This window comes from Parasteatoda tepidariorum, chromosome 6 (assembly GCF_043381705.1).
Source record: "Parasteatoda tepidariorum isolate YZ-2023 chromosome 6, CAS_Ptep_4.0, whole genome shotgun sequence".
Lineage (NCBI taxonomy): Eukaryota > Metazoa > Arthropoda > Arachnida > Araneae > Theridiidae > Parasteatoda > Parasteatoda tepidariorum.
This window is the reverse complement of record NC_092209.1, coordinates 92,233,967-92,245,697: the sequence shown is the minus strand read 5'-3', so window position 1 is coordinate 92,245,697 and position 11,731 is coordinate 92,233,967. Positions and strand designations below refer to the sequence as shown.

The window sequence follows — 11,731 nt, the reverse complement described above, 5'->3', positions numbered from 1 at the left end:
AACAAGGTTCGTAGAAATCAAGGTTGCCCATGTATTTGAATAACTAAACATTGGCTGAACGCATCAGAATTCAGAATCTTTATTTGTCGGAACGTAAGTAAATTAATATCATGAAATTTACATATGTGACTTTCCCCCCCCCCCGTACAAAAAGCTTTATTTTTGACAGTGTCATTTCATTTTTTACCGGAGATTATCGCACAATATTTTAGACAACATTCATTTTAAGACTTAAATCTTTTGGTGATATTTTAAGACTTGCTTTTTCTGCCTACTGTCTAGCTAGATTAAAGATATAATTGGGCTCATCCTTGTTGTCCCGACTTATTAATCACAATGAAAAAATTACAGGAAATATAAGAAATTCGATTCAAGTTACCTTTCGAACAGTTTTATACCAAAGTGCAGTGATACAAACTGGTCTGTATTCAACAAAATATTTCAAATGAGAACTATAATAAAAAATTTTGCAGACTTTCAGTTAATTTTTCCAACTTTTTCAACACGGCTTAACTGTGACTAAGTCACGTATTACATAAGCCTTCGAATTATTTAGAAGTTGTGAATGAATTGTTGTTGTAGTTAATTTACGTCGCACTAGAGCTGCACAATGGGCTATTGGCGACGGTCTGGGAAGCATCCCTGAGGATGATCCGAAGACAAGCCATCACAATTTTGATCCTCTGTAGAGGGGATGTCCCCCCTCGCTTCGGTGGCCCGATGACCTGCACGCGAAGTCGAGCACTTTACGGTAGAACAGTTTAACGAGGACCCATACCGCACACCCTTAGTCCCTACGCAGACTGATCCAAGTGGTCACCCGCCCGCTCACTGACCGCAGCCAGTGAAGCTTGACTTTGACGATCAGTCCACTGCGGGACCACACATTAAAAAGAGTACCACTTGAAAATATTTATTCGCTGTCCGGAGCAAGTTGACTTCTCAGCCAAATCGCTTATTAACACTTTATTGACCGGCTATTATTTTGCTATTAACGTAAAACATTCTAAATATTGATTTCATGATCAAACAAGTTCATTCGTCATGGTTCAACAACGAAAAGGGTTCATTCGTCACCGGACAACAGTATGTTAAGGATGAATTCAAAATCTTCGCCAAGATCCCCCGCCCCCATTAGAGTAGCTTAAGCATAAAGTTAATAACAAAACCTAACTTAAGACTCCTTTTTTCTTCAAGCGGACACATTAATCATTTTAACATGCTGACAATCAAATATTGCATTGCTACATCTTATTTACATTAGACACTGTGATTATATTTATTACACATGTAATTTAATAAGCATATGTGATTATATTGCATTAGCCACCAATGTGTATGAGCATTCATTAAAACGAAATAAAAAACAGCAACAACTGTGTACTTCATTTTAAAGCTTTAATTTGTTATTGTCAACAGTACATCATTGTGCGAAAATTGACGAACAGTATATTTACATAAATCAGTTGCAATACAGTCTCTTAAATATTTATCAAGCTGATGCCATCTGAAGCAAAATAACAACGTCAGTGCAAACATACCAGGCTTATGTATGAAGAAAGAAAATGGCAGTGTGAGACAATTGTTTTCACGTTTTATAATTGTCTAGTTTTGGGAAATCAGTTACGGTGTGTTACAAAATTATAAGACCACCGCAAATATCAATAATTTTTAGGGTACGCTGCATGAAATCAATCATTTTAAAATAGTGAAGCAACTGAAATAAGTTATTTTTTTATTAAATTAATAAAAAAAATGAATTAAGTTAGTTTCACACAGCAAATTATTTTTTTTAAAAATCTGTATAATACATAAGTATAAGACCACCTACTTCTTTTTTCAAAATATTTTTATTTTTTCTTTGAAAATCGTATGTAAAGTGTCACTTAGCATTGCAGAAAACGCAAACGATACTATTATAAAGAAAATTAGAATTTATTTGTTTTCGTAAGAAATGGTGGATCAATATCTTTTTAATTTGGTAAAAAAGCTCATTTTAAAACAATCAAATTCAAATTTTGTAGCAGATATTTCACGGGGGAAATTTTGATAGTGTTGATAAAATATCATAATTTTAATGTATCTCTTAAAACTGATATGCATGTATTCATTAACTTAATTTTGGAAAATTTATATAACTTATAATAAATATAACAAAAACCACAATGGTTTTATAATTTTGTTGCACAAGGTTCAGTCAAAACATGAATGCCTAAGGTTTCACCTCTAAAACTACTATCTTACAGTAAAACGAATTAAAATTTATACACTAACATAGAATGTTATTCGACCTCAACTGAACATAAATAAATTATAAAGAAAGAATTCTTTTTTTATTCTTTAATATTGAAACAAATAAAATGTTACTTCATTCAGTCAATACGATAATTCAGTTTTCAGACATCAAGTTGGTGGGAGTAAAATTTTCGGTTTTAGAAATAAATTAACTTAGACATCTAACGAGACAATGGAATCCAAAGGGTTTCCGAAAGACTGAGGTTCAACCATGAAAGTCCTAGCCATACAGTTCACTAAAAAAACCACAGCTCAGATCTTACAGGGAAATACCAGGAAGAGAGGTAAAAGGCTCTTTCACACAACACTTCGAAGTGTGTAGGTTATGGGTTCAATTCCTGCCTTCTCTTTGTGATGTTCTTCTGCTACCAATTTACTTTTAGTATTTGGTAGTTTATTTATGTCGCATTAGAGATGCACAATGGGCTATTGGCGACGGTCTGGGAAGCATCCCTGAGAACGATCCGAAGACGGGCTATCACAATTTTGATCCAGCCTTCCTCGCTTTCGCAGCCCGATGGCCTGAGCACGTAGGCGGTAGAACAGTTCCTTCGCTGGCTGATCTAAGTGGTCACCCACCCGCAGCCAGCGTCTTAACTATCAGTACTATTTACTTTACAGAAAAGGGCATTGAGGATCGGCGGAAGAAGCTCTTCCTCCTGTCCACCCAATCCGGGTTTATACGTACTAAAGAGTACGTGCAAATACGAGATGTAATACCGGCTTTAGACTAATTAACCTATTTGATTATTCCTTTCATCTGTCCATTCAACGGCTCTTTATTTATTCACGTTTAAATGTGTGCTCAATACATAAAACGGGTTATGGGGGTACTTTTTACGTACTTTATTTACGTCGCACAACAGCTGCACAATGGGCTATAGGCGACGGTCTAGGAAACATCCCTGAGGATGATCCGAAGACATGCCATGCCAATTTTGATACTTTGCAGAGGGGATCGCTCCCCCGCTTTGGTAGCTCGACGACCTGAGCGCAAAGCCGAGCACCTTACGGTAGAACAGTTTAACGAGGACCCATACCGCGCACCCTCGGTCCCTACGGAGGCTGATCAAAGTGGTCACCCACCCGCAGCCTAAAACGGTTTAAGAACCCTAATCAAGTTGGAAGAAGAGATAGCAAAAATTAGATTGAGCCCGACACCTCAAGATCACGTGAAGTGATCGACCCCCTAAAGGCTTTCTGTGCTGTTGTTTTGGACTTCCATTGCCTAGCCATAAGTATTTCTGAAAACTGAAAATAATAAATAAAAAACTTTAAGCCACTCTGAATATTATTTGACACGTTAAATATATAAAAAACATTCTTAGTTTGCACTGATGCACTAACTTTTCAAACTAAACTTATCACAAAAAGCTTTCAACACTTGGCAGCAGAATAATTTATTTTGTATGAAACATTTAAGGCAAAAAACACGCCCATATAGGAAATAGGACAGTTTAACGTACATTGAAATATGAAATGCATGATATAACAAGCAAAGGCAACATACTTTTCAATCTCACAGTTAGAATTTATATTTAAAATGCAAAAATAATTTATCCACTAAGTAAACTACCTAAACGACAATGATCACATGTTAAAATAAACAAATTTAAAAAAATTTTCACACCAGTTACTGGAAAATCTGTTTGCATTTCGTATGCCGACTAAATACTCTACATCTTTGCAAATGTAGTCAATATTTAACACTATTCAAATATTTTCTAATCTGTCTGATAGTTTTTATGCTTATCTCAATCTTTCTACGTCATTACTTCATTAGGCTAACAATGAAATCTGAAAAAAATTACTACAGGGTGCGTAGCCAAATCTTTCAACAAAAAACAAGCACCTTTTAAGTACTTTTTAAGCACTCAAAGAAATATAAGCCCTATATACATAAACAAAGTGCAAAATAATTTTTAAAGAATTTTACATGAGAAAATAACTAGTTTCTGACTGACTCTTTTCTTGATTATATAAGCCACTGTAAAATGATCAAGAAATTTTTCGGTTCGATATCAGAGGGTGGAAAATGAAGCCTGAAATGAAGAATATCTTGCAAAATGCAGCAGAGTTGCACACGAGAGTACAATAATCTCACCGAACTCAGCTCAGTATATGTACATGCGGACTCGCAAGTATTTCATCAAATATGTAAAATGATTGGCGTTTTTATACCCTATGGTCCGACGGTACGCCGAAATGGATTGTGGTCGAACAACGCTGAATAGAACAATGTAAAAACCACGCTTTTGCATAACACGTGGCGAAAATCGCCATTGTTAAAGAAAAAAAAAACTCATTTTCGAAAAGGGAAAATGAAGCACTTTTTTTAAAACGCCGCAGGAAAAAAGCACCTTTAAAAGCTTTTAAAAAACGAAAATCGAAAATAAGCACCTTTAAGCACTTTTTAAAAACGCTACGCACCATGTACTAATCAGACTGATTTCACTGAGACTGATCAGACTAAATCAGACTGAATTTGTTTAGGTTTATCGTAATAAACTTTTAATAAAACTGTTTGCATTAAGCCTTCGTTACTCTGAGCTTATTGTTAATTGCCTGAAATTCAGTTAATCGAGTAATGAATGAAATGCTCTCTTATCAGCCTGGTGAATCTTGCTCATAGTTATAAGCCTAAAAAGTAACAAACTGATTAGAAAATTTTGTATGCTTTTATAACTGGGCTGGTGTGTAGGAGAAAAAGATGTTTTCAGACAATTCATTTAGTCAATAGCATATGGAACACGTTATTTTACTTAAATATAGAAATGCAGTCAGATAAGTGGTTAACTCAATAAATTCAACTTCATCTTTAAATAGAAATATTTGCTGTTATATTACAGCCAAGAAATTTAGCTTCAATTATATCTCTTGGAAACATAGAAAGATGTTTTGTAAAGTTTAAAAAATTCTTAATATTCTTTAATGATTACAAATTAAATAAAATATTTTACTTTAACTCACTGACACTACGGCCCCATTTTCATTTTAGACATTATGTTAGGAGTACCTCTTCAATAAAAAACTATTAAAAAATCTCTAGAAACGAAAACTATTTCTTAACTGTTAAAAAGTGAAATAGATTTTCTGTGATCCAAATTTCTTCATTGCAATTTGGGAATAGGAAAAGAAAGGAAAGTTAATGTTTAACAAAACTAAGCTATTTATAATACACATTTGTATGATCAATATACATGTACAGAGCGTTTTTTAAGCAATGATCTTAACATTTATTTTTAAACTCTTGATCAAAAATGAAATCAATAGGATTTTTACTTAAAAATTTGCAATCAATCAAGGCTTGATTTATCACAAGACCCTAAACTAAAGTACCCTTCAAGTCGGATTCCCCCTAAATGCTACAAATATTTTTTTGTGCATGTTTTTCCCTAAGAAATCTATTAGAATTATGAGTTAACAAAAATTGAAATAAACATAATCACAAATGTAATTTACTTATTTTATAAAAAGTTTAAGAGCATGTTATAAATGAACAACGTGTAAGTCTGAGAAACAATGGAGCCCCCAACATTTTTGAACCTTGGGTTTCTAAACAGGCCCAGAAATCGATATTTAAGTAAGAAAAATAAATTGTCAAAAATCGAAGAAATGTTCAGTTTGTTATTTAAAATTTTACATCTCGCTGTGTCAAAAAAAATGAATTTTAAATAGCTTGAATTTAATTTTAGTTAAAACAGTTACAAAATAAAAGTTAAGGGCAGTACTTGGAGAACACTCTGTAATTTATCACAACCCATTTGATTAAGACATTTCGAACTATTCACCTACAGAAGACTCCGCTTGAGTGCATATTCTACTTCTCATAACATGTAGTTGAATAATAAATATCAGGAAAATAAAATAATGCAATATAACATTTATTTACAACATTCACATAAAAGCCTATTTATACATGTCAAACTGAAAAACATAGCAAGAGAATATGTTGCCGATTTTAGTGAATGTGGGAAAAAAAGTTATTTTTAAGAACAAATAAACATTTTTAAAAGGCAAATCTTTTTTGCTTTGCTGAAATGAAATTGAAGTCAGTATAAACATAACACATTACTAAGTTTTAAAAATTGTTAACAATATATTACTTAACAAGTTATTAAACTAAGTTTTGTGATAAATGTGTAAATATATCGATTTTTTCTTCTTTTTTGTTGCCTTTCCTCAATGACATTGAATGATTAAGTGAAAAAAAAATTAAATATAAAACTTTTTTTCTCTTTACCAAAATTAAAATAAATTTAATATAAACATAACATGTTCATATTAGTTTGAAAAATTTCCTTTTTCAAAATATAATTTAACATGTATTGACACTATATGTTTTTAAAAAGAGTGTAAATACATCAAATACAAAAACATTTAACTTTGCTGGAATTAAATTAAATTTATTATGAACATAACATGTTTCAAAACTTAAAACTGAATATTTTAAAATGTCACGTAGCAAGTTATTTCTCTAAATTTTTCAGAAAGAGATCAAATACATGAATATGATTCTTATTTGCATCACTTTATAGCATAACTCTTTCCACATTCAATATACAAATACTACACCTCAAATAGCTTTTTATATGATTTATCACTTTTACTAGACAAATTAATACACGTTGCATTGTTATGTTTAAAAATATATTATTGAATAAATTTGATTTTACAAAAATCAGCCTTAATTTAATTTTAATTATATTGTAACTGTATGATTAAGATATTTTTTAATGAATACTCTAACTATAAAAAAAAATACACATGCAACTTTTTATTTATGAATTACATTTTCATTCTTGCATAATTAAAAACAAACTCTTATTCAAAATATAACATACTTTAAGTAAATTTGCCAGTATTTTTCCTTGAAACTTATCACTTGATAAGAGTAAAACATGCCACTAATGACAAAACTATAAATTTCATTCTATACAGGGTATCTGCTACAATTTAGAGACAATAAAAAGAAAATTCTGACACGAGGTTGCCATAAAGGTTACACGCTTTCTGGGATTGAATGCAAATTTAAACAAAAAATTCAATTGTTTATTTATTTATAATATTTCTATCCTTTGCAATTGGTAAATTTGTTTTTACACTTTATTACATGAGTAGGAATCATTTTTATTGGAGCTAAATTCAGGGTATCTGCTACATTTTAGATTTTCAAATTCATGACTTTTCAAGACTTTCCATGACTAATTCCAAGAATTTATCATGATTTAACAAAGTTACTATTTTCTCCGAAAAAAACACAACAATAAATTTAAGAAAGTATTATAACATTAATTGAAATGATAGGTATAACCAAAACTGTTTTACTCTGCATCTTCATATTTATAGATTTTAAAGTTAAAAAACAAAGTAATGAAAGAGTTAAAGCAATAAAATAGCTTAAAAAAATACAAAAGCAAATAATTTCTTCTCTTTTTTTTTTCCAGCAGATATTCTAAAGATATTTTTCTTGTTTATCGGAAAGGAAAGAAAAACTCCTGATTTTTCTGTTCTCATTTCGAAATAAAAAAAAAATTCGCCAATGGCTTGCTTCAGCTAGAATTTTAAATTGATAAAATGAAAATAAAAAAATTTATAAAAAAAAATCCCAAATCACAGAAGTTTAAAAGATAATTCACTCTAGAAATTATGTTTTTTTCTTTCATTTTTTGAAAGAACACCATAATTTTTAAAGAACACGATAAGAACATTTTATATTTTAATTTAATAAAACAGTGAGCTGGGATTTTGTTACAAATTTAGATATTCAGAACACCATGAAATTGGAGGGGGAGGGGGGGGTAAATTCCATTTTAAAAATTAGATTTTTGGGCGACCTAAATCCATGACTTTTCATGATTTTTTTTCTTTTCTTTTTAAAAATAGATCTAAATCATGACATTTCAGGACAAATTTGTTCAATACCAAACTTCATGACTTTCCAGGTGCACAGATACCCTGTAAATTTTATTCATTGATCCGGTTTTCATGAAGCCAACACAAGTGGCATTTCCGCTCCAAGGAAATGGAGCTGACTAAAATTGAAATCGCTGTACCTTCCGTAACATTTGAATAAGGTAGATAACCCCTAAGAATGACCATTTTACTGTGGAACGGAGATCTCGAGAGATTTTACTGCATACCAATAGAAAGTTGAGCATTAGAAGAAATCCCTAAAAAAATTCCTTATAAAAAATGCATAGATTATTGATCTTCAAAATAAACTAAAATTTATCAATGAAGATTTAAGCTCATACTCAACTACAAGCTTTACTTTAATAATTGCTAAGATATTACACTTTAGTAATCTAGTGCATTTATCATTGTTTTTATTATTGAAAACTTCCTTAAAAAATTTAAAATAATTTAAGAATAAATCCTCAATTATAAAATTTGATGGTACAAATATAAGTGTATAGAAAGTAGATTATAATTTTGAGGATTACACCCATTTATTGCTACTGTTTTATTTAATGTTTATTACAACGCTTTTGTTTTACGAAATTATATATTATAATTTTTAGGATTATTCCCTTTATCATAACTGCTTTATTTAAAGTTTATTACAAAACTTTTGTTTCACAAAAAAACTTATCTCAAAAAACACTTTTAACAGTATGACTGAAAAGGAAAATAATAATAAAAGGATTAAAAAAAAGCAACAACAAAAGAAATGGTATTTAATTTCTAAATGAAGAAATAATGAATAAAAATTTTTAATTTCTGGCTTTTTACAAAATTTTATTATTTGGGATTAAATTTAGTTTTATAAACAAAATTTTAAAAAAAATATTAAAAAATTGTTGATTATAATTGCTACGATGTATTAACTTAAAATTAAAAAAAAAGTCCTAAGAAACCTCAGAAAAAGGGTCGTAAAAATTGGTACACATTGTCTAAGTGATTAAATGAAGCAAATTTTAATTTAACTTTTTAATTAATATCTATTTCGAAATAATGTTTAATAAACTTAAATTTATTTTATAAACTCATTCGTTTTAGTTGACTGCCTCAAATTTAAGTACAATAATTATAAAGAAGTAAAGTCATAATAAAAAAGATCCAGCAATAGCAATTTCAATAAAAAATTGGTGAAAAGATTTTTCTACTTAACATCCATATAATACATTTATAAATAAAGGAATTATAAAATAAAAAGAAGGAAACAAATTCAAACTTATTCCAGAATTTTTTTATTAGTATAAAGTGATTGTTTAATAACAAGAGTTAAAATTGAAAAGGTGCATTGTTAAGGTATTGGATGTTGATTACTAGGGATTCACTTAATATAAAGCACTTTCTTTCCTTATAACTTTAAATTTAATTTATAATATATTTTACTATTATAATATATATATATTAATTAATAATATATTAATATTATTGATACAAGATAGATTAAAGAATGTGAAAATGTTTGGAATTGCTTAATACAAGGAAATACACTTTCTTATAAAAGATGATATCCATAAAAACATATTCAAATTTCATTTAAATAAAAATATTGTGTTAAAATATGAAGAAAATATCACATGTATTTTCATTATTTTTCATTAAAATATTTTGACTACATTTAAATACCACACAATCACAGTGAAGAGGAAATAATGCCAAATTTTACAAATGTCTTAGTTCAACATATCACTGATATATTCAATAAATGATAATGTACAACTAACTGCATGTATAGTCTTCTAGATCAGAATAAGTTTGTTTTAAAAAGCAATTGATCATTAAAATTAATATTTTCATTTAAGAGAATCTTAATAAAGAATCCTTTTTTACATAAATACTTTGATCACACAAAGGAGAAGAGCAGAAAAATTGTAATAATTTAAATAAACATTAAAAGAAACTATTTCTAAGAAATAATATAGGATTGAAGAATACGAAGAACTCATTACAAATGTCATGAACAAATAAAAGTAATTTTTTGGAGGGGGAAAAAAAACAGTATAGCACATTAGGTATCAATATAAAATATTTTTAGAATCTGAGAAAGGATTCAAGATTTTCATTCTGAAGAATTTCAATGAAGTATTCATTATATTTAACTTGAATAAATGAAAGTAATTTTGAGAACAAGAAAACATTTCAGTATTTTAAATAGACATTAAAAATTATATTTTCAACAATGAGAAAAGATTCAAGATTTTCATTCTGAAAAATTCTGATGAAAGATCCATCGTAAATGTCTCCAACAAATAAAGCTAGTTTTTAGATCGAGAAAACGTTTCAGCAATTTGAATAGGTTTAAAAAAAATTTAAAAACAAGGAAAGATATAAGATTTTTTCTCCATGAAGAATTAGGATGAAGGGTCCATTTATTGAACAACTGAAAGTAATTTAAAGAGCAAGAAAACACTATGGTAATTTAAATAGACATTGAAAGAAAATATTTTTAGGAAACGAGAAAGGAGTAAAGGTTTTCATCACGCCAGATTTTAGTTTATAGAACGAGAAAACATTATAATACTTTAAATAGGCATTAAAATCAAATGATCTTTAAAAAAATAATAGAAACATTGAAATATATCAACATCCTATGCCAGGGCAATATAAATAAATGATAAATAAATCAGATAAAAATGTCTTATGATCTTAACGTAATGAAGAACATGTATGATATATGAAGAGAAAAATAAATGAAAACACATGAAGAAAAAATTGTACACTTCACGAAACACACATAAATGGGGAAAAAAAGATTCCCATTACACTATTTTTGATTTCAATATTTCAACAAACGATTTACAACAAAAAATGTCTTTTTGGAAATAAAAATTGCAGTAGCAGCAGCAGCAGCTATCAGTCAGCGAACAAAATCCTCAAAAACAATGAAATATTAATAGGATGAAAGTGTATAAAATGATTGCATGAGTCAAAGTTGAGGCAGCATTACACAAATATGTATTACAAACACATCTTACTGATTTGTATATATTAGACTCCTCTGTTTTACATGTTCCGTAGTCTATTCCTGAATCGGGTTGTGCACAATTTCTACGTACATGTTCAAATACACCTGTAAGAAAAAAATACAGTGAGGCAAAAATCAAGATAAATGAAATAAAAGTGAGGTCTGACAAAGTTAAAGTAAGAATCAAAGCTTTTTTTAAAGCATTTCCAAAACCTTTAAGCAGTCTATCTAATAATTGATAAATGCCAATAAAGCAATTTTACTATTATATAAATAAATCTTATTGGCTACAAGTCTTCTCTATAGCTATTAGCAAGAGTAGAAATTAAGAAGTTGGTGGTCTAGTAGCTGAAAGATATGCAGATACATTTTTGCTGGTCCATTTTCAAGTCTTTAGTAGAATTTTTATTAAGAAAATAAAATGAATTGAATTAAATTAAATTTAAATAAAATCTCTGCATTGTAATTTTACAATATATAGAATGTGCAATATTCCCACAGATGATAAAATATTCC

At 29.2% G+C, this 11,731-nt stretch overlaps 1 protein-coding gene across 1 annotated transcript in view; it reads right to left on the bottom strand.

Moving 5' to 3' along the window:
* Nucleotides 1–1,381: 1,381 nt before the first annotated feature.
* LOC107457134 (uncharacterized) overlaps nt 1,382–11,731 on the bottom strand; it is a 76,930-nt gene continuing 66,580 nt past the window's right edge. The window contains exon 4 of the mRNA XM_071181893.1: nt 1,382–11,320. Within this exon, the coding sequence (XP_071037994.1) occupies nt 11,124–11,320 (197 nt within the window). The 3' untranslated portion in view covers nt 1,382–11,123. The remainder of the gene's footprint in view (nt 11,321–11,731) is intronic.